The sequence below is a fragment of the Lontra canadensis genome, unplaced genomic scaffold (genome assembly GCF_010015895.1).
Source record: "Lontra canadensis isolate GAN:19392208 unplaced genomic scaffold, GSC_riverotter_1.0 scaffold181, whole genome shotgun sequence".
Lineage (NCBI taxonomy): Eukaryota > Metazoa > Chordata > Mammalia > Carnivora > Mustelidae > Lontra > Lontra canadensis.
The window spans coordinates 700044-724268 of record NW_022631175.1 but is presented as its reverse complement, the minus strand read 5'-3'; the positions used below and the strand labels follow the sequence as shown (position 1 = coordinate 724268).

Below are 24225 nucleotides of genomic sequence, written 5' to 3'. Positions count from 1 at the left end.
TTGAGGGTCACAGGGGCAAGAGGAATCATTAGTTGTGAAAGTTCCACGGGAGGCTGCCTTCCGACGCACACACAGTGAACACACGCCCGCCCGCCTGCCCACGGGAGGGACGACCACCTTCCCGGGTCCCCCTCCCAGCCGCCCCGCCCCTCCCCCACCCCGCACACACGCCGGGTCTCCAGGCGCTCGCACGCGCTCGCGGGAAGAGCAGCCGCAGACCAGGAGCACCCTCGAGCCTCCGCGTGAGGTTGGTGCCGCGCGCGCCGGAAGGCTGCCCACTGCGGACGCCGCGCCGCTGGGTCCCCAGAGCTCCTCACCATGCGCGCACTCTCTCGTAGCGCTCCTGCGCCCCGCTTGTGGGGAAAATGAGCCTCTCCTGAAACTCACCGGTTCTCCTGCCAGTACTTCTGGTTTAAAATAGCCAAAGGTTTCAGCCAGGGGAGCGGCTGCCACCTTCTTATGAAACTTTAATAAGCTAGGCTTTTTACGCCACATAAATATTTCATCAAGCGTTTCTCTACCTTTGGGAAAAAACGGAAGGAGGGAAAAAGGTCAGACCCTCACTTTCCCCTCTGGCGGCTGTCTGGAGAAGGCTCTGGAAAGAGCGCTGCGGGGCGGCGGTGGCCGCGCCAGATGGCGGGACCGCTGCCGCCTTCCACACACGCACACGCACACACACGCACACACGCACACGCACACTCGCACGGGCCCACACCGTCAAACCCCGAGCTCCTGGGGCCGGGTGCGCTCTTCCCCAGAAGTCGTGGGGGATGCGCTACATTCCCCCCAAAGCGTGGGTCTTCCCGGCGAGGACACCAGTTCAGAGCAACACTCGACCATTTCACTCGTGGTGTTCCATAAGGGCAACACGTTTAACACATGTCTTTATTCAAAAAGAAAAAAAAATGCAATATAGCCTGCTCCATGTCAGTACGGAGTTAGTAACGGAAGAGATAAAAGTTGAGAGAGGTCACTTGTCTCTGGGAAACAGGAATTAGGAAAAGACTGGGCGATGAACCAAGCCTTGTGGCACTATTTATTTTTAAGGATCATGTGTTCCATTGGTGAAGTATTTAAATTTAAAAATGTAAGCTACGTCACTGAAGAAAGTGGGCTGTTAAAAACCACTTTGGGGGGGCGCCTGGGTGGCTCAGTGGGTTAAACCCTCTGCCTTCGGCTCAGGTCATGATCCCAGAGTCCTGGGATCGAGCCCCGCATCCGGCTCTCTGCTCAGTGGGGAGCCTGCTTCCTCCCTCTCTCTCTGCCTGCCTCTCTGCCTGCTTGTGATCTCTGTCAAATAAATAAATAAAATTTAAAACAAAACAAAACAAAACAAAACAAAACCCACTCTGGGGCTGTGCTACTGTCCCTCCAGAAGCTCGAAAACTTGGGCTGATGTCTATTCTCCAGCCTCATCAGACAGGACTTCAGTGATAAATACACAAAGGCTGTCATTTTGTTAGTACTGGGGTGACTCTAGTCCTCATTTCATCAAAACTGGTTTTTGCATCTATTCGTTTAGCAAAAACCTCATAAAATTGGTGACTTCTACTTGAAGGCTGTAAATGTGATTTCGCACGTTATGTCTAATAATCTTTTCTAGGACAGGCATATTTTAGATCAGTTAACACTTTCACCTAATATTCCTTTATCGCCTTCATCACCCATATCTGCGTCCAATAGTGGGAGATGCTCTGGGGACTGTCAGTTCTGACAATGCAGGAGCCCCTCCTGCTCCCCCCCCCCCCCCCCGGGCTTCTGAAAAGTGGAAAAACAAGGTAGGCTGCTCAGGGACCTCCAAACTGGAGGAACGCAGGGTGGAATGCCTGCACCTGTCCCACTCTAGCCAAATGCCTAGGGGAAAACTGCACCCCTTTTTCCATGATGGTTTCAGTGGGGCCCAGTGGGAAGGTGATCATTCCACCCCATCTCCTCGCAAAAGCAAGCTCTGTGCACTGATCTAATTGACATCCATGGAATACTCCACCCAACAGCTGAATACACATTTCTTCCCCAACCACCCACAGAATATTCACCAGGACAGACTATATGCTAGCTAATAAAACAAATCTCAATACATCTAAAAGAACTGAAATCATACAGAGTACTTCTCTGATGATAATGAAACCAAAATAGAAATCAGCAACACTAAGATTACTGCAGAATCTCGTAACTACTGGAAAGTGAGCAACACAGGGGTCAAAGAGGAAGTCTCAAAAGAAAAAATTACATAAAGCTGAACAAAAATGGAAATATAGGACTATCAAAGTACATAGGACACAGTTAAAGTAGTCCTAAGAAGTTTATAACACTAAATGCTTACGTTAGAAAGATAAAAGTTTTCAAATAAATAAATCTAAGTTGCCATCTTTAAAAATGAAATTAAATTTAAAAAAAGCTGGTTCTTTGAAAAATATCAGTAAAATTAAGAAGTTTCTAGCAAGACTGGCCAAAATAAAGAGAGAAGATAAAAATCCTTCGGATCAGACACAGAGGGAGTATCACCATGGACACTGTAGCCATTAAAACAACTTTATGTTCATAGATTTGACATCTAAAAAAATGGGTCAATTCCTCAAAAAACCACAAATTACCAAAATTCAATAAAGATGATATAGACAAACTAAACACTCCTTTAACCATTAAAGAAATTATAATTTTATACCCCCCCCCAAAAAAAACTATAGCCTGGTATCTCTCACAATCTTAGACACAAAGATCCTCAACAAAATTAAGCAGCTGAACTCAGCAACGCATAAAAAATTACACACCACAATGAAGTGGGATTTATTATACACATTAGAAAATCAATGAATGCCTAAACAGAAAACTTATTTTCGCAGAACTGTTATTCCTTTCCCCACTGATTTGTATCCCTTGTAGATAATAAAATTGTATATAAACTTGGGGGTAAAAAAATCCATGAATGCAACCTACCATGTCAACAGGATGAAGGAAAAAAACAAAAAAATCACGACCACATCAACTGACACAAAAAACGTGTGACAAAACTGAACTAGTTGTGATTAAAGCACTCAGCAAACTAGAAACACAGAGGAGCTTCGTGAGGTTGGTAATAAACAACTACAAAACCTGAGAACTAAAACATACTTAGCGATGAAAGACTGAATCCTTTCCTCTAAGACAGGGTACGGGCAAGGATGCCCCCATTCTCGCAAACACTGTTAGTCAACATAGCACTGAAGACTGTAGCCGCCGTAATTAAGGCAAAACAAACAAACAAAGCAAAAACAAGGGCAAGAGAGACCAGAAAGGAAGAAGTAAAACAATCCCTATTTGCAGATATCCCAAGCAACCTACAGGGAGTTTACCAAGACTGCAGAGTAAAAAGTCAACACACAAAACTGGATCACGTTCTGATCTTCTAACAATGAATATATGGAACTTGAAGAAGTTAAAAACACATCTGCAGTCCATTTACCATTATATTATTATTTACTGTTACTCCAAACAAAATGATATACTTAGGTATAAACTTAAAACATGTACAGGATCTATGCTAAAAACCACAAAATGCTGATGAAAGGAATAAAAAGGACCTGAATAAGTGGAAAAACATTACGGGTTCATGGACCGGAAGATTCAACATAGTAAATATATCAGTTCTCCCCCAACTGATTGTTTAATGTGTTCATATAGAAATTCCAGGAAGGTTCCGTGTTTTGTTTTGTTTTTCCTTTTCCTTTTTTTGTAGAGACACAGACAAGCTTATTCTAAAATTTATACGGAAAGACTCTAGGACCTAGAATAGCCTTGAAAAATAAGAATAAAGTGGGAGGAATCACTCTACCCAATATTGAGGCTAGAGTCATCAAGGCAGTGTGGGATGGGCAGAGGGATAAACACACAGTTCAGTGGAACAGAATCAGAAACCCAGACACAGAGCCATATAAATCTGCCCAACTGAGTTTTGACAAAGTTGTAATATCAAATGTAAAATGGGGGAAAACAAACAAATAAACAAAAACCCAAAACAAAACAAAATCTTAACCCAAATCTCTTTATACAAAATCAATTCAAAATGGATCAAGGACTTCAATGTAAAAGGTAGACCTATAAAATTTCAAGGAAAAAAAGAGAAGCTCTCCAGAATCTAGGACCAGGCAAAAAAGTTTTTAGACTTGCAGCAACAGCAAAATTGATAAATTAAACCTCATCAAGATTAAAGATGTTTGCTCTTCAAAAGACCTGTTAAGAGGTTGTAAGGACAAGATACAAACTGGGAGAACATATCTGCAGACCACAATTCTGACAAAGGCTTGCATATGGAATGTAGCAACTCTCAAAAATCAATGGTAAAAAAAAAAAACCCAAACAACCCAGGTAGGAAATGGGCAAAAGCCATGAACGGACATTTCACCGAAGAGGACACACAGGTGGCAAATAAACACATGAAAAGATGTTCCACACATCAGCAGCCACGAGAGGAATGCAAATGAAAACCACGGGGGAGAGGGGACCACAGACTTAAAATATAAAACAGTGACAACAACACACACGCCATCCAGGAGTCAGGGGAACCAGGTCAGGGATCCGTACCTAGTGCGAACGTGTGACACTGTGGTCACCTGGAGAAAGGTTATGGCAGTTTCTTACAGAATTATGGATGTGCTTACCAGAATAACCCAGATACTTTACTCTTGAACATTTACCCAAGGCAAATGCAAACTCATTTTAACACAAAATCTGCTACAAATGTTCACAGTCACTCTAAAATAGCCCAAACCTTGAAAAAATCTGGTTCACCACACTGTGGTATGCCCAAGTGACAGAATTCTACTCAGCAACAAAAACAAGTAAGCTATCGACACACACAACAACTTGGAAGGCTCTCAAGGAGTCATGGTAGGTGAAGACACCCAAACTCTAAAGGGGAAGGACTGGAGGATTCCATTTAGACAGCATTCTCGAACTCATGGAACCACAGAGTGGTGGACAGGTCAGTGATGTCAGGGGCTGGGCAGGGGGAGGTGGGGCGGGGGGCTGGGACGGAAGAACAACAGCACAAGGGATCCTGGTGGGGGACTGTTCTATGTCTTGACCATGGTGGTGGTGAACTGACACTATGGAGAGACACATACACACGAGTACAGGCTGGACTGGAGAAATCGGAGTCAGCTCAGTGGATGGTATCCATGTAAGGATCCTGGTTGAACTATTTACTATAGTTATGCAAGATTTTACCCCAGGTGCAGGGGAATGCATGAGGGTACCTGGGACATCCCTGTATCATTTCTTACAAATGCAGGTGAATCTACAGTTACCTCAAAATAAAAAGTTTAACAAATGTAAAGGACTGGTGTTCCTAAAAAAATGCACATAACCTGGATCTGATTGATGATCCAGGAACACAGGGTATCAGGCAAACTCAAAGACAAAACAAATGGGTTGGACTCCTCAAAAATGTCAATGCCGGGGCGCCTGGGTGGCTCAGTGGGTTAAGCCTCTGCCTTCGGCTCTGGTCATGATCCCAGGGTCCTGGGACTGAGTCCCGTATCAGGCTCTCTGCTCGCTGGGGAGCCTGCTTTCTCCTCTCTTTCTGCCTGCCTCTCTGCCTACTTGTGATCTCTGTCAGATGAATAAATAAAATCTTAAAAAAAAAATGTCAATGCCATGAGACAGATTAAGAGAGACCTAACAGGGGCAACTGGCTGGCTCAGTTGGTAGAGCGCATGACTCTTAATCTTGGGGTTTGAGTTCAAGCCACATGTGGGGTACAGAGCTTACTTAAAAAGAAAATGGCGGGACGCCTGGGTGGCTCAGTTGGTTAAGCGGCTGCCTTCGGCTCAGGTCATGATCCCAGGGTCCTGGGATCGAGTCCCGCATCGGGCTCCTTGCTCGGCAGGGAGCCTGCTTCTCCCTCTGCCTCTGCCTGCCTCTCTGTCCGCCTGTGCTCGCTCACTCTCTCTCTCTCCCTCTGTCCCTGACAAATAAATAAATAAAATCTTTAAAAAAAAAAAAAGAAAATGGCAACTGAATGCAAAGTACAATCTGGATCAATCCAGGGTTTGTTTTGTATTACAGGCATTAAGACAATTTTTTTTTAAATTAAGTAGGCTCCATACTCAGTGTGGGGTCTGAACTCATGACCCTGACAGCAAGAGTCCCATGCTTTACCAACTGAGCCAGCCAGGTGCCCCTATTAAGACAGTTTTACAAAACTTAAAAAAGGTCTGTAGATCTGGTATTGTATCAATATTAACTTTTGATTTTCATAATTATACTGTGATTATATAGGAAATGTTCTTGTTTTTAAAAATACACACTGAGGTATTTAAAGGGTAAAGGGGCATCATATCTCAAATTTATTCTCAAACGGTTAAAAAAAGTATATACGCATAGAAAAGGAACTAGGGCAAAATGCTAACAGTTTAAGAGTCTGGGGAAGAGAATACTTCATACTATTTTTACAGCTTCTCCAAGTATGAAATTATAAATAAAAATTATTGTAATAAAAAACTTTAAAGGTATACAGGATACTGCACAGAGTTTGGCACATAAGTGTGCAATAAATGACAGCTTTCAGCATTGTACCTATTTTCAGATGAAGAAACAAACTGAGAAGTAAAATAAATGGTCTACGAAAAGACCATGACAAACTGGTGATGAGGTCGGGATTCGAACTCAGATCTCTGTTCCGTAGCAGCCTCTGTGCTTTCACTAGAATGAGGAAGGCTGAAAACTTCAGCTCTCCCACAGGGGTCTGGATGTCCTCTGTTTATAAGGAGAGGATGGCATTCCACGAAGACTGGCTTCAAACCACTCTGCAAACAGCTTGTTTGTTGGTTTCCTAGCAGAGAAGACTCGGACTGGGGCTGGGACCTCACACCTCCATCTGGGCCCCCTGGGTGCACATTTTATCTAGAGGGCATCCAACCAGCTAACAAACGGACCAGGTCACCGCCTACAGGTTCTCCACTACAGGGCGGCAGGCCCTCCTGTCCTTCCTGGGTCTTTATTCACTGATCTGAAACCCACTGAACACTCAGTCTGTGCTCACTGAGGGAGGAAGGGAAGTTCTAGGACGACCGGATATATCTCTTCTATGGGACCTTCTCCACCTCACTGTCACCCCACGGGCAAGCTTAAACGGTAATTTTTAACTGACTTATTTTTCTGAATAGATAATACACATGGAACTAAAGTACGTGAAGGCTCCCTCCCCCACCTCCCAGCTCGCCTCGCCCCTGACAACCAATGCCTCCAGCTCAGAAATGCAACTCTGTGAGAGCTCTCCAAATGACCAGAGTCAGCTAGATCATATCATGATACTAAGCTAGCCTTCTACCCAGGATATTCCAAGTGACCACTATAAATGTAGACTCCCCATTTAGGCATTTAAAAAAGATCCTGAAAGGGGCGCCTGGGTGGCTCAGTGGATTAAAGCTCTGCCTTTGGCTCAGGTCATGATCCCAGGGTCCTGGGATGGAGCCCCGCTTCCCTTCCCCCCCTCTGCCTGCCTCTCCGCCTACTTGTAATCTCTGTCTGTCAAATAAATAAATAAAATCTTAAAAAAACAAAAAAAAGATCCTGAAAATAACATATGTAAATATGTTTTCAACACATGGACATGACTGAAGGTCACGACTTTTTTCTTAAGTGAAGAACTCTGTGCTGTGAATGACCATGATAGACGTCTCCGAATGACGGTTGTAAGATGGATAGTTAGAGAGTGCCAGGAGCTCACCTGGTTCCTGTCGCGTGCATTCGTGTACCTGATCTTCTGAATGAAGTAGAATATGAGCCATGCTGAAGAAATAATCATCAGCACAATAAAGGATATTGACACGAAGACTAGAGAGCCACGGCTGAAGTTCTTTGGCGGCATTCGTGTTCCAACAGCTATTGTCATTTGTACAGAGATGTTTTTCTCCAGATAACTCAAAATATCCTTACCCCTCAATTCTGTAATCATGACAGCAATGATATCTCCAGTGCCTGTAATGTAAAATAAATATAGACGCTCAAATGACCTTTAAAATTTATAGGAACATCACACATATGAAAATGCTATTTAGAGAAACAACTATGATTTCTGCTATTGGGAGGGGTGTGCAGATTCAGCTTCTCAAGTGGAACGAATCTGTAGCTGGGTACGCTGGCTCCAAGTGGGAACAAGAATCCGTGTGGAGTGCTTAAGACTCAGAGCGTGGAAGGACTGTAGTGCTAAGAGCCACATTCACTTGTCTTATAACTATATTTAAAAAACAGATTAAATCAGCCAAATGTGAAGACAGACCGTATAAAACATATGATACAACATAATGTGATAAAATCACCACAGGTCTTTACTGTAGAACCTTTTCCATTAAAACCCTCCTGAGAAAGTCCCACCTCCTTAAGAAAAGGAGAACAGTGCTAGTACTTCTAGTACAAAAAGCACTAGGATTTATCATACAAAAAATTGGTATTTTTGCACTACTCCCTCTTAGAAATATTTATGGAGCATCTATTGTGTGCAGAACTGCTATAAGGAATAGAAAGAAATACAGCATCTGCAGCTTTATAATATCACCAACATGACACAAATCCGCCAACAGAGCTGCAAAAGCCAAATGGCCTGGTGGTAAAGTTTCATGAGGAACAGCAGAGACTCCCCTTGGTCTTGTGTCTAGACCTGATGAGAGGAAGGTTCCTTTCTTCTTTACCCCAGAACCCTTCCAGAAATTAACACCCCCCTCAAGACACGCCCAAGCTTCAATAGCCTGGACTAGCTGGACACAGAAACCCTTCCGGCTTCTAACAGCGGTCCAGAGGTTCTGCCACAGCGACAAGCCATTGAAGGCAAACACCAGGATGCGAGGTTCTCTTCAAGCCATCCACCTCTTTCACTTATGTAATCTCCAGGAGGAGTAACACCATCAAGGCAAGTTATTCTCTCTCCTGTGGAGCGTGAAATTACTGCTCCTTTCCTCCTCCACAAAGGGAGGTCATTTCCCACTTCCTTTCCAGGAAATAGGGCTGCCGAGCTACACCAGTCGAGCTGCTGACGAGCCTCCTTCCTAAGCCGGGGCTGGTGGCAATGCGCAACTTCCAGCACACTTCAAAGCAAGGACTAGGACTCTGGGGGTTGCAGGAAGGAGAACAAACATTTCTATTTCAGGAAAGAGAAAATTATAACTATTTATCCAAGTCTGAATAAGGTCTGCACGTAAATATAAACCACCAAAGCCAAATGAACAAACACCCCAGAACTTGCCCTTTCAAAAACTTCATTAATGAATTCTGCTAAGTGTTTGGTTTATGTGTTTACCATCTTTAGCTAAAAGAATTACCCTTGTTATCCCAGGCAGTCAAAAGGCCGGCAACTGAAAAGAAAGTCAATAATTAAAAGCTTCATGAAGAATTTAACCTGGTGGCACACAGACCTTTTGTATTACCTTATTCAAAATTGTGCCAGCCATGTTATCAGAATACTAATTTAAAAAAAAATTCAAAAAACAAAAAGAAAACTGCAGAAGTAAAGAAAGCAACAAAGTTAACATCTAAGAGTTCTGATCAGTGAGTTAGAGAGAAATCATCAAGTAATGCTAAACCATTTAAATTTTCCATTTAGAAACCTTAGGTCTGTGCTTTTAAACTGCTGTTCGGCAGGGAACGGTGTGCGGTGTCGGGTACCAGGCCCGGCTATAAAGTAACTGAGACGGATCCCACAACCGACACATGACAATCAGTCTCATTGCTTTATAATCGCACCAGGCACAAAGGGTTTTAGAAACCAGTTCTGAGGCTTCCTCTTGAAGACTCAAGCTGGGAGAGGAGCAGGGAAAGCTGCACAGGTAGCCGGGGAAACCGATCCACACAATTTCTCTTGTTCAAAGAACACTAAGTGAACACCACCTAATTTCAATGGGAAAGCTGTTTGGAAAAAGAAGCCGTTAATTATTTCAACCATCCACTCAATGATATTTATTGAGCACATACTATGATCAAGGTTCCCTAATGTTTACTTTTTTTTTTTTAAGATTTTATTTATTTGAGAGAGAGAGAGAAGGTCAGAGGGAGAAGCAGACTCCCTGCAGAGCTGGGACTTAATCCTGGGACTCTGGGATCATGACCTGAGCCAAAGGCAGTTGCTTAACCAACTGAGTCACCCAGGCGCCCTACCTTTTTCTGTTTTTAAAGATTTTATTTTGAAGTGATCTCTACACCCAATGTGGGGCTCAAACTTACAACACCAAGATCAAGAGTCGCATGCTCTACCAACTGAGTCAGCCAGGTGCTCCCCATCCTAACGTCTGCTTTTTAAAGACAGAAAATTTACGGGCCGTGAAGTAAGAGAAAACAGATATATTGGTCTCCCCAGGTTCCTGGCACAGAGCTACTAAAACCCTTGGCAATTTCCTAAGTGATAAGAGCATGAGGACCATCTTTTGTTCTGATATCTGGTCTTGGATCCTGACATGGTGATCTTAAGTCCCTTGAAACTTCCTGGGTGACAGGAGTCTTTTGTTCTAAAGAGATGACTCTTAGTGGGCCATGAAGAGAAGCTTGGAACTTTCAGTCCATCCCCTCCATCCTCTGGGGAGGGGAGAGGAGAAAGAGACTGAGTTAATGACCGATCATGCTGATGTGATGAATTCTCCATAAAAACTCCCACACTGTGCTGTCTGGAGAACTTCTGGGTTGGTGAGCATGTGCGGGTGCTGGGAGGGCAGCAAACCAGAGGGCCCCTTCCCACAAAACTTGCCCTGAACATCTTCAGCTGGCCATTCATCTGTATCTTTTCCTATACCCTTCATAATCAACCAGTAAATGTGTTTCCTTGAGTTCTGTGAGCCATTCTAACAAAGTTTTGGACACTATGAGGGGGTTGTGGGAAAATGATTTATAGGTAGCTGGTGAAGTACAGGCGACAGCCTAGGACTTTTGGTTGGGGCAGGAAGGGGGCAGCCTTGTGGGTCTGAGCTCTTAACCCGTGGAATATGACCCGAACTCCAGGCAGACAGTGTCAGAATCCAACTGAATTCTTAGACACCCAGTTGGTATGGCTGAGAATTGCTTCATATAGGCGAAAGCCCCACACAATAGGTGACTGGAAGTGTCACAGAAGCATATGTGTGACTAGCACAGGAGACACACACACAAGAGGATTTTTTCCTTTATACCTGTTCTTGATTATGTGAAAACTGTACTTACTCTCAAAGAGCAAAGGAGAATCCAATTGCAATTTAATTAAAAAAAAAAAAAGGTTAAACAAAGTAGTGGATAAATAAAAGGTACACCTATTTTTTAAAAAAAAAGAGCAAAGGAGAATCTTTTTTTTTTTTTTTTTAAAGTAGGCTCCATACTGGGCCTGTGGGGCTTGAACTGACAACCTCCCAAGATCATGACCTGAGCTGAGACCAAGAGTTGAACGCTTAACGGACTGAGCCAGCCAGGCGCCCGGAGCAAAGAAAAATCTTAAAGGGGTTGGAGAGAGAAGCCCAAGCAGGCAGTCTTATAGGCTAGCAGAGAGGGGGAGATTGCTAGCAGGATAGGCAAGGGGGCTAAGCCACTGCTCCTCAAGCAAAATGAAGAAAAATGACAGCAGGTTGTGAGAATACTAGTCAAGCCACTCGGTTCTTAACCCTTTCTGCCTGTAACTCACTTAAAGTATCTGATGACAGGAGACCCTCCTAATGAGAAAAGCCCCGTTCTGCTGATTTCATTCATCTCCTCACTTCCCACCCCTAAACCTGATCTGGGCTCAAACACCCTGAATGAAGGATGCCTTGGACACCTGACTTTTAAAGATCTGAGAAGCCTTGGCCCAGCTTCCAGTGGGGATAGTAAGGCCAGAGAGGGTATAAGCTTCAGGATAAAGGTCACATTAGGTCAAGTGGTGACTGTTAAGAGTTAAAGACTTATCAGACTAAAATGATGTAAACACTCAAGGAGAGATGACAAACATTTGGAACATCTACCACCACTAACCCTAATTCTAACCTTTAGCCAACACTGCTAATAAATCACGGATATGGCCTCAGAATCCTAAGCATTTCAACTCACCCAGCACCCAGAATTAATTTACCAGAGATGACAAATCAGTAAAAATCTAAGTGCAATCCCTGCTTTTACCTATTTTCTTGAAACTTTCTCCACATCTGTTCTTTAATGTGAATCTGTGTTTCCACTGCTTGAATTTGGCTACTTTATGAAAACAATTCTATTCTTTCTCTCCCACCCTTGCCTTAAAAAAAAAATTCCTTCTCCTTTGGAGAATTTGCAAACCCCAGAACAGTTTCAAATCATGACACTTCCTCCCTGAATACTTCGTCTCCTTAATTCATTTATCACCTCCTTAATTCATTTATCACCTTCAAGAAACTGAGCTCTGATACAGAACTGTTCCAACCGAATTCTGGAACTCTCTCTCATTCATTCCTCCCGACCACCCCGGGAAGCACGAACCTGCTAGCCAACACTATCCCCAAGGCTTTCACAGGGATCTGAGCTTCAGCTCCGGGAGTCCTTCCAGATGGGAAGTACCAGAAGCCCAGCCCTGACCCACACATAGCCGTTCTTCCCTCTCCTGGAACGGAATCTCAGGGCAAGCCCAGTCCAGCAGGGTGGCTGATCGTTTCACCTTAGAAAGGCAGATCCAGGAAGGAAACAAATGAGCTGTCTGAGGCATCAGGCCACAAGTGGAGAGAGGTACTTTTACTGTAAGCTGCTTTACTTTTTTTACTATAAGCTTACCCAATTTATTTTAAAAAAGAAAACAACCTCCCTGTACAAAACCCCACTTAGTAGACGTTTTATCTCTTAACGGATGAAGAGGTTTGTTAAGTTCAAATCACCTGCTGAAGTTTTAGGGAATTTTCAAGCTCTTAGGTGATTTTGGTAAATTTCCCATAAAAAGGTTCACGGAGGTGCAGTATTCCCTAAGCATCTGCAGTGAAACCAGTATAACTTCTGGTAGGCTACGGTCAGTGGCATCAGACTTCTTCCTACAGAATTCAGTGACCTATGTTTACATATAAAACAGAACACTAACACTTTAGGTGAGAGAATTAAATTTGCTTTCCGGTTCCAGCCTGGCTGCTGCTGAGGGAAAGGGGGGCCTAACCCAGGGACTTTCTGTAGCTCTCTCCGTCAGGCTGCACAGATCGCAGCACCCGCCATCCTGTGCCTCAGGGAGTCTGCTCACAAGTGGTCTGAGGCCCTCTCTTCACTCTGCCTTCCACAGACTTCAGTCTTTCTCAAACGTTTATCTGTAACACTCTGGCTTCTTCAAACCCAGTACTCATTCTTCTCTCCTTTGACCCCCTTTAGGAACTCAAGGGGGAGAGAGAAAGAAAAAAAAAAAAGATATGCTAATTCCTTTAGGAAATGAATACAGCTTTAATTCTGACAGATATAGATGGCAGGTTGTATCACTTATAGACATCCTGCTGAGATCTGCCAGCATTTTTCTAACGCCTAATTTGTCATATCACTCTGTTCAAAGCCTCTGACATCTGTGACAACATGGATGGACCCAGAGGGCAGTATGCAAAGCAAAAAAAAGTCAGGCTGAGAAAGACAAATGCCGTTATGATTTAACTATATGGAAACTAAAAAAATGAAACAAATTAGCAAACCAACAAAAACCAGACTCTTAAATATAGAGGGGCCGGGGGTGGGGGATGGATGAGATAGGTGAAGGGGACTGAGAGGTACACACCCGCCGTGATAAGTAAGTCACAGAGATGGGAAGTGCGGCATAGGGAATATAGCCGGGAATACAGTACTGACTCCGCACGGTGACAGAGGATGTGACCCTATGGTGAGCACGGACTCATGCACAGAATCGTCAGATCCCTATGTTGTAAACCCAAAACTCAGATAACACTGGGTGTCAGTCATGCTTCAACAAAAATTAAAGAAAAAAAAAAAAAACAAAGAAAAGTCTTTACCCCTTCTGTCAGCTGAATAAAGTTCAAACTTCTTAACCTGACATTCAAAGCATTTTGGGAGCCAAATGGGCCTAAAGGTAACAGTCACATGACAGTAGACACTCTATTGCCCAAATGAAGCTGTTTGTCACAGTGACTGAAACAGTGGCTCATACAGTCCAAGCAGAATGGAGGCATCATGCCCAGGGGAGGAGAACTGCAAGAAAATGGACCCGGAAGCTTCAGCAAAACAGAAGGTAAGGAGGAGAGGAGAGAAAGGGAAGAAGCAATGGTCAGAGAACAGGACACTGGACTCGAGACCAGAGATGTTAACAATTCTGGGAGATACCGAGGATGGGTTTCAGGCCAGGTGTGCACTTTCCCTGTGGACTGGGAGGCTGGCTGGGATGACGGCAGGGCTGTGCACAGGTAAGTCAGCCAGGAGTCAAGGCCTCTGAGGAGCGTGGGGACGTGAGTGTGTGGAGCGCAGGAATGAAGGGTGAAGCTGTGTCACTGGGAAAGCAGCTGCACTGCATCTAGAAAACACTGGCCGCACGGCATCCGGGTGGTGCCCCAGTTGCACAGTGCTGACTGGCTTGGACCTGACTCTCCTGACAAGGCTGACATTCAGGGGTTCCATGGGTGAGCCACAAGGGGGACTCCAAAGTCACTCAATTAATTCCTGACAATACTTGGCTGCAGTCCATCCTCAGCAAGAGCTAGGGTTTACTAAACCCTTGTCCCTTCAGTCTCAGCCCAAGGAGAGCAAAGAATCAACGCCCAGTTCAAAAGGTGGTTTCTGTTCTTATACCATCTCCTGACCGTATGCACCCATCACGTAATCTATCTCTTCCTTCTCAAAAAGGACAGTAGGAGCCAAGACCCGCATGGAAGAGAAAGTCACTTTCTCTTCCTTCATTTAGGGGCAGAAATGAGGGGAAGGGGTAACTGGGGAGACAATCACCAGTCAGCAGAGGTCAGATAATCTTTGAGTTAAGAGCGTTCTTAGGGGTCTTCTTCAACACAATACAAATAACTCCTGACCGGTTCAGGTAGCTAGCTTGAGCCAGAGGTAGTTCTAAGTGTTGGAAAGGTCTTCCCGATAATTAAAATCTTGATTCCTAAATGCCCATTCATGGCTCCTGGTTCTCTTCGGTTGAGAAGCACCACCAAACAAATACACTATATTTCACTATCGATGGTGTAAAACACCATCAACGGTTCCGAAGGAAAAATCCTCCAGTAAACCATAAGATGCCGCCAGATATAAGAAACACCCCAACTTCATGCTGTAAGTACCAGAATGGAGGAAAATTCTTCTTCCATGCAGCAGTCCTTCATTCAGATAGTCAAAGACCGCTTCTCTGGTACTCCACCTTGGGCTTTCCTCCACCTAGCTCTTCCTAGAGCCCCAGATTATTAATTTACAAACATTTTTAAAGGACCCAACACAGAAAAGCTGGAGGTATGGTCTAAAAACCTCTTTTCCCCCAAACCATTCATGAGTAAGTTACTGGCGAAACATGTCATCCCCTCCAAACATTTAGTGTGTCTTCTCCTACAAACAAAACCCATTTACAGAGTACAACCATCGAACCGGGAAGCGAACACTGATGCATAAGTACGGCCTCATCTCAGAGCCCATTCAAGAGTCCCGTTTCTCAACCACATCCTAGAGCAGAAAGGGATCAGGGCTGTATGTGCTGCCCTCAGCTGTCTCATCCTATGGCTGTCAGTCTGGACCAGTTTCTCAGACACTCCCTGATGCCCACAACCTTGACACTTGGGAAGATGACAGACAGCCCCTTAGTCTGGATGGATCCGGTGTCTCCGTGGGGCTGGATTCAGGTCACACATTTCTGGCAGCAGCCCCAAAAGAAGTGAGGCTGTGCTCTGTTCGGTGTGTCCTAGCAGGTGGTGCCGTCAGGACACAGCCCGACAATGCGGAAGTTCCTTCTGATCACGTGCTTTGCCAAAGGGACATTCTCCATCCATTTCCACTGTGAAGCCACTCTTTCCCTTCTTTGTAATTCATAAGTATTCTGGGGGGAGGTACTTTGAAATTTGGTAACTACTCCATTCCTCATCAAGATTTCAATATAGTATATTGAAATCTTGATGAGGAATGGAGTAGTTACCAAAGATGACGCAGAGTCATCCCCCAAATCTACACCCAGAGTACCTGGGTGCCTCAGGTGGTTAAGCGTATGCCTTCCGCTTAGGTCATGATCCCAGGGTCCTGGAATTGAGCCTGAAATCAGGGTCTCTGCTCAGCAGGGAGTCTGCTTCTTCTTCTCCCTCTGCCCCTCACCCCACTCGTGTGCTCGCTCTCTGTCTCTCTTAAATAAATAAAATTTAAAAAAAAGATTAGTATGAACTCATGTTCCTATATTATTTAATGGGCTAATAAAATCATTACTGTCATTATTCATTTTCATGCTCAAATTCCAAATGGTAAATCACTATTTACAGATCTTTTCCAACCTGTTCATTTGTGGACATCCGTTTTTCAATGTCTTTATTGAGTTGTATTCATCTTTAGCATTTTATTTATTAAATAAATGAATTTATTTATTAAAATAAAATGCTAAAGATGAATACAACGCATCCAATATTAAGAGCAGCACGGGGCTAACCTCTCCCTACCTCTGAATATTATGTTCCCAAGGATACAGCCCAAGCTTCCAATGTACTTTTTGGCAACTAGGACACATGTTAGCGCACGCAGGGATTACAGGATACAAGGTTCCCAGGGATCCTCTGCTCGAACTATTACTTAACCCAAGTCTCCACAGACTCTTGCTCCTAATTTTTTGAGCCCGTTTGCAGGTTAACTTAACGAATGAATACCTTCTTTTCATTGTTTCGTGTGTTCCAAGATCCACCTAGTTTCATGTCATTTTCTAGTTAAGATACCTACCTTTATATTTTCTTACAAATTTTTGGTAGAAGCATTTTGAATGGGAGGAGAGAGAAAGGTTAAGTACTGAGTGAGGCATTCTACCCAGAGAAGATATGCACTGAGCGCCAACACTGTGACAGCCTGCAGACCTGTTATTTATGTTTAAGGATCTCTAAGTCTGCGGGCACTCAGTGAACTCAACAGGAAAGCTGATGGTGGGTGGTGGGAGCCAGGTTTCTTGCGGCTGCAGTGGGAGTTTACAGGCAGGCAAGTGGGGGAGGCTAGAATGATGCATGTGGTCATGGGTTAGAGCTGGAGACCTGGAGACAAGCTAAGATCTCATTCTTAGCTTGACAAAGACACACAGGGTTACGTACGGAAGTATCTGTGGATATGTGTACAGGAAAGGGTTGGTATATATACACATATTCCCTTGCTCTGTCAGCACAGGGGACCCAGAAGCAACAAAACCACAACGGTAACAAGCACACCTAACGCCCACAGCTTGGTTTCTAATGTCATTCTCCAGTCAGAGGAACCAGGGCTCCTGGGAGAAAATAGCCGATTCTCCAACTGGGACAGGAAGTGCATATAAGATAAGCCTGGAGCACCTCAGAGCACCAGAAAGGAAGAAAGTGCTCAAAAATAAAACAAAACAAAAAACAAAAAACAAAAACCCAATACCCACGGTAGCGAGTGCACGTCAAAGGACCCAGAGCCAAGTGAAAGTGCTCCCGAGGGCCAACGACAGAAGAGTCTGAGCAAGAAAAACAAGCAAAGTAGCACTGTATTCTAACACAAAGTATAAAATAACCATCCACAAGTCCACACTGGTATCAATACATGAATAAATTAAGAAGTGGAGAAGAAACAAATCATCCACGCAGAGTCATCCCCCAAAAGTCATATTCCTTACGTGTGGGCTGTGTTCTGTGGCCTCCTTCTGGAAAATAGCGTACAGAAGAGAGAAACAAGGAGCTTCCCGGGGAGGAACCCTGACAAACACCCAACAAACAGCCAGGTGATGGTGGTCATTCATGTTGACAGTGTGTACCCTGTGATCGTCCTCTCAAAGCCCCAGATCCTCAGTCTGATGAAGAGAACGACATCGAACACATCCCAGTTGAAGGCTGTGCTACAGGATCCCTGAGCAGGAGTCCTCAAAACCATCAGAAACAAAGGAAGTCTATGAATGGTCACTGCCAGAGACAAAGGAGACACAGGACACCCCCCTCCTGGACGGGGTCCTGGCACAGAAAACGGACATTAGTGACAACTAAGGAGATGTGAATAAAGTACAGACGTCCGTTAATGACCGCGTACTGTGCTGACTGGGTCACTAGATATCACACATGTACTATACTAATGTAGGAAGTTAATGGGAAACTGGGTGCATTCTTTATACTGTCTTTGCAATTGCCTGTAATGCTGTTCTAAAAAAAAAAGAATTTATTAAAAAAAAAAGACATTACATAAAAGAGAACATTCTTTCATCAGGAAGAATGGAGGCTGGAAAACAAAGTAAACACTTTTTTTTTAAAGTGCTGAAAGCATCGTCAGCTCAGAATTCTATGTCAACGTCCTCGAAAAACAATGGCAGAAAAAAGACATCTTCACAGATGAGTGATGCAAGAACTCACACCCAGCAGATCTGCACTGGGAGAAACAATGAAAAAGTCGGCCTAGGTTGATAGGGAATGTGGAACTAGCGGGAGTTACAAACCACACAGGAAGTGCTACTCTGCAGGCTGATCTATAAGCCCATGGCCTTCCTGTCATCACTTTGCCATTCCCGTGACCTCCCCTTCCCCGCCCTGCTGCCATATACAAGGGACCCCTCCACATTCCTCCTCTATGGGTACCCCGGACCTGGAAGGGGACAGTGGGGCTCAGTGGGGCAGAAAAGGCCTCTCAGGGTGAGTCTATCTGCAGACTCTGGGGAAGGGCTGTACGTGGCTGTGCACGTGGAGAATCTGTCACTGGGCTTTGTAGGCACAGGCCTGGGAGGCCAGGTGTCATACAATGCAGAGGACAGTCCTGTAGGACAAGCAATATCTTGTCTCCCCAGGGCCTCACACTCTGACAAACCACAAGTGCGGGGTGCTGTGAGGCCTCCCCACCAGGTCTTCTGTGCCGCCTTCCCTAGCAGCCCTGCCCATCAACACGCCGACAGCTACCAAGTAAAACGCGTCTTCCATCCTGTCAACTATGGACCTGCTTCTGAAGCCAGTATTCTAAACTTCTGCTGATCCTTTACGTTATTTTGGCTTCTTCCACCCTCTGCTGCTGGTGAGGGAAAGATAAGCACAAGGAAGATAAAAAGGCAAACCAAGTGGGGAGTTCAAGCAACCCACTCAGGAGACAGAGCCCGCAAGGTCAGAGTTAGACAGGAAGGCGAGTGGACAGACTGTCTCAAGTCTCTGGCAGATGGACGGGCTCTTCACTTCCACTTCAATTAAGATTCAGAGACACAAAGGGAAACGTCAGAGCTTCTGGGAAGGTTTTTGAACAGAACCATCAGCGGTTATTTTTTATAAGCAATTTTTAGTTTTAAAAAGCTATGGCTTAAGTGTTTCTGTTTTATTTTTTTGAAGTTTTTAATTCCAGTAAACATACAGTGTTATATTAGTTTCAGGTGTACAAAACAGTACTTCAAGAATTCCACACAACACCCAGTGCTCACCATAAATGCCCTCTTTAATCCCCATCACCCATTTCCCCCATTCTCCCACCCCTGCCCCTCTGGTGACTATCAGCTTGTTCTCTACAGTTAACAGTCTGTGTCTTGGTTTGTCTCTTTTCTCCCGCCTTTGCTTGTTTGTTTCTTAAATTCCACATTTGTCTTTCTCTGACTCATTTTGCTTAGCGGTATACTCTCTAGTTTCATCTATGTTGTCGACAATGGCAAGATTTCATCCTTTCTGATGGCTATGTAATATTCCATTGTAAACACACACACACACACACACACACCCCATCTTCTTTATCCGTTCATCAGTCAGTGGACACTTGGGTTGCTTCCCTATCTTGGCTATCAGAAATAATCCTGCTATAAACATAGGGGTGCTTGTATCCCTTAGAATTAGTGTTCTTGTATTCTTTGGTAAGTACCCAGTAGTGCGATTGCTGGGGCATAAGGTAGGTCTATTTTTAAGTTTTTGAGGAGACCTCATACTGTTTTCCACAGTGGCTGCACCAGCTTGCATTCCTACAAACAGTGCACGAGTTTCCTCTCTTTCCCCATGCTCACCAGCACCTGTTGTTTCTTGTGTTCCTGATTTTAGCCATTCTGAGAGGTGTGAGGTGATATCACTGTGGTTTTGAGGTTCATTTCCCTGATGATGGTTGATGATGAACATCTTTTCATGTGTCTGTTGGCCATCTGGATGTCTTCTTCAGAGAGATGGCTGTTCATGTCTTCTGCCCATTTTTTAATTGGATTGTTTTCCAGGTGTGGAGTTTGATAAGTTCTTTATAGTATTTTGGATACTAGTTCTTTATCGGATATGCGGTTTGCAAATATCTTCTCCCATTCCGTAGGCTACCTCTTAGTTTTGTTGATTATTTCCCTCTCTGTGCATAAGATTTTTACTCTAAGGAAGACTGAATCCTTTATTTTTGTTTTTGCTGCCCTTGCCTCAGGAGAAATATCTAGAAAGAAGATGCCACAGCCAATGTCAAAGAGGTTACTGCCTGTATCATCTTCTAGGATTTTTATGGTTTTAGGTCTCACGTTTAGGTCTTCTGTACCTTTTTTGAATTTATGTTTGTCTGTAGTATAGGAAAGTGGTCCACTTTCTCTTCTGCATGTGGCTGTCCAGTTTTCCCAACGCTGTTTGTTGAAGAGATGGTCTTTTTCCCATTGGATATTCTTCTCTGCTTTGTCAAAGATTAATTGACCATACAGTTGTGGGTTTATTTCTGAGTTTTCTCCTCTATCCCATTGTTTTCAGTTTTTGATTTTTTTTTTTGATAATTCCACATTTTCTAAAAAGTGGATCGCATGGAAGATAAAAGAGAAATATCTGCAACTCAGGCAAAGAGATACATACAATTCAAACTCTTCTTTCCTATCACAGCAGTACATTTAAACTGTAGGCTCCATCTTTTCTGAGGTAATTAAATCCATATTCAATTAGAACAAAAAAAACTTTAAGCACTAAAACAACAGTGTGACTCTATTTTTGTGATGGTTTTTTTTAGGATAAAGATACTAGACTTACACTAAGGGGCCCAAATTACTGATATTTAAAGATATTTTACAATATGTTTATGATTTATCTTTACTTGCTTTCATAAAATGATTTTTTATATTCACAAAGTAAATTTTCTATACTGTACAAAGTGATATTTTCCTATTTATTGCTCGATAATAAATATAGAGCTATAGAAGTGTTATAATAAATATAGATAATAAATATAGAGCTATAGAAGTGGAAAAAGAAGGTAAAGGGCCATTTAAGTAATTCTGTGCAAGCAGCCAAAGGAACAGTAAGAAGCACCTGATAATGCTGGCTGATACCAAGACTGAAAAGCAACATTATTATTTGGTTGCATCTTTATCTAAATTACATTTTTCTACTAACAATGGAAAGACTGTCCACAGATAAAACCGTAAGAGATTTCCAACTTGACAATGGTTTGACACAATGGAAGACTGATAAACAGTAACAGTAAAGCCTATATAAATTTTTAAAGTCCAAGAAAATAAATCCTTAACTTTCAGACAAATGTACATTTTAAACTATCCAAGAGCCCGTAACCTCCCTTTTATACTACCACACATCCGCTAACTACATTACAAAGAACTCATTCTCTAACTAGAGGTAACGAGTAAAACCACAAATTGAGCTGTCCTTCCTGTCAATGATGTCACGGACACTGCACTGGGAAAGATGTCCTTCAGGCACCCGATGAAGGGCATTCAGTAAAACAAACCCGGGCAAGCTCTTGGAACATCGTTGACAAAGCAAGAAAACAAAATATTTATATTTAACAATGTGTAATTTTTAGGTCAGTTATAAACTCTGTCCTTAAGTGGAAGGAAAGCTCAATAAAGCTAAGTATCTTCATGAAATCATTTCAGTGCAGTGCACACTTATTTTGCTCACAGCATTCTGCTGACTGCTGCAGAGAACAGCAAGATACATGCTTTCACATAAAGAAGCCTGCAATCCTTTTTCCCTTCTGCCCGTCAAGTGTGCAAGTACCAAGATAACAGGAGAACACCACCAGGGAGGTTCAACAAGGCGCTCTGGAGACCGCAGAGACCCAGGATGGTACATGCACTGAGGGGGTATCCAGGTCTCCTGGGGTTGTTTTTTTGGACTCTTACCAACTCATGGTAGTTCCCATTGCAATGCACAGAGAGGTACTGATCTAAGGTCTCTTGACTGAATGGAGGGTGGGCTGAACTGACAGGCCAGCCCGGGAAGGCGGAGACACGGACCTTCGGGTCCACTCCTTGAGATTATGAGTTATAGGCTGTTACTCGGAGGCAATAGGGACAGAAGCGGCTCTGTGGAGGGATGGGGCAGCAGCAGCACACGAATGTGGCAGGCCAGCAAGCGTGTTTCAGTGCAGAAGGACTCCCTCTGGAGCACAAGCACAGCCAGAAGAGCAGAGACTTATGGCATGCTGAGGACTGCTCTGCTGGAAAGACGGGGGCCAGGAGAGGGTTGAGACCCTGTGTGTGCTGGGCCGGTGCTAAGCTCACCCCATCCCCAGAGGCTACTAGGCCTCCATCTAGTGTCACTTGGCTCGGCTGAAACAGCATCTCCCTGACCCCGATCATGCACAGTGTCCCAGGGCCCCCCTCCTCCCAGGCTCTTCACCTGGGGAGGGGGAGGGGAGCCCACACTGTGTGGGGCCTGCTTGGCCACTGCTCATTCCCTGCACACCCCACCCAATGCTTCCTGCTGGGTCTCCCAAGCCCACACTGGGAGGGCAGAGAAGCCAGGAAAAACCTCCCAGCTGCTTAAGAGCAGCAGCCGGCTACAGAGCAGAGCGGCTCGGCAGCCCGCTGTGCTGGCTGAGGCAGGCATGCGACCCTGCACACTGAGCCCCAGTGCAGTGCCACGACCGAGGCGGCCACTGAGTCTCACCAAGGACTACGTCTCCCACGGCTTTCAAATCCTAAATCCTAAATCCTAATGACTAGTCCCTGCCTTGGCACACAGCTGCTGTGAGGAAGAGGCCTTGAAGTTGAATTTACTATGCCCCCGTCCACCCCCTCACCCAACCTTCCCCCCAGTATCTAAAATGGCTTTCACGTTGCTTTTTCCCACCTCTGAGCTTCTCCTCTGAGGGTTCTCCTGCCTAGAAGACTCTTCTCAACTTGTGAATTCCCGTTCAAACATCACCTCCTCAGGACAGCCCTCTCTGACTCTGCAGAACTAGGTTGGCCTCATAACGACGTCTTGTAATTATCCTCTCTGATTCAATGTTTCTCTTCTCTGCCTGATCATAACTCCACGAAAGCAGCAGCTCTCAGCGTGGGTCTTGTACACCTGGAGACCTGACAGGAGCTCAAAAAATACCTGTTCATGAATTAGCATATAGAAGCCAAATCCCTCTGCTTGCTGTCACCCCACCCAGCCTAATACTCCGCCCTCACCCTCAGACGCCTGCCCCTCCAGGCAGGTCTCTGACTCACACGGTTCCCCCACGGAGGGGGTCTTCTCTGGTCCAATCCCGACAACCAAGCAGGGCCTAGCACAATGAAAGGCTCCTCTCTAAAGTCCTCTGATTGGTTCCTGCCAGCCTTCAGAGTCAGCAACTCGTTCTTGGTAATACTGAGGCCTGTCCTCCTAAGTCAGCACTCAGTGGTCCCAAATATTGCACGCATGTCTGTCTCCCTATCGGAGTAAATGTTCCTTAAGGACCCGCACTCGCATACACTTACTTCTTCTGTAGAGCCCTAAAGGGTGGCTCATAGAACGCTTGGCAAGAGCAAATGTAATTTAGTATCTGTGGATGAACTATTTTACACCAAATGTGCTTGAAACAATTATGTCACAGGGAAGAAAGTCCAGAAGAACAAAGAAAAAGTAGACTTGGGAATTAAAAAAAATAAGTACTAGTCTTAAAGTTAGAGAAATAAGTACATTGATTCCATAATTATAAATGAGGTAGTGCTCATTCAAGGCACATGAAGAATAAATAACAACTGCACACTTTAACAAATTCATTAGCTCAATAAAGTCACAATCATCCTATTAGGTGATTAGGCAGAAGCCCTAGCTGTTGTACAAAGGAGGATGATGGTTCAAAGACTCCTTCACCCAAAGTCCTAAGGCTAGTCATCACTGGGTCTGGGATTCCAGTTCCAGCCTTGTGACTGTCAATGCCAAACTCCTTGCTATTTTAGAGGTGCCCTATGATCTGACAGAGTTTTAATTTTGCTTTTATAACTAAGAAGATGATGCAGAATCCTGTGGCGAA

The 24225-nt window shown here is 44.3% G+C and overlaps 1 protein-coding gene across 3 annotated transcripts in view; it reads right to left on the bottom strand.

Moving 5' to 3' along the window:
* The window catches only part of RNF130 (ring finger protein 130), a 133078-nt gene that overhangs the window by 65340 nt on the left and 43513 nt on the right, over window positions 1–24225 (bottom strand). For all 3 annotated transcript variants that reach the window (XM_032846848.1, XM_032846849.1, XM_032846847.1), the window contains exon 3: window positions 7709–7959. In XM_032846848.1, coding sequence (XP_032702739.1) covers window positions 7709–7959 — 251 coding nt within the window. The remainder of the gene's footprint in view (window positions 1–7708; window positions 7960–24225) is intronic.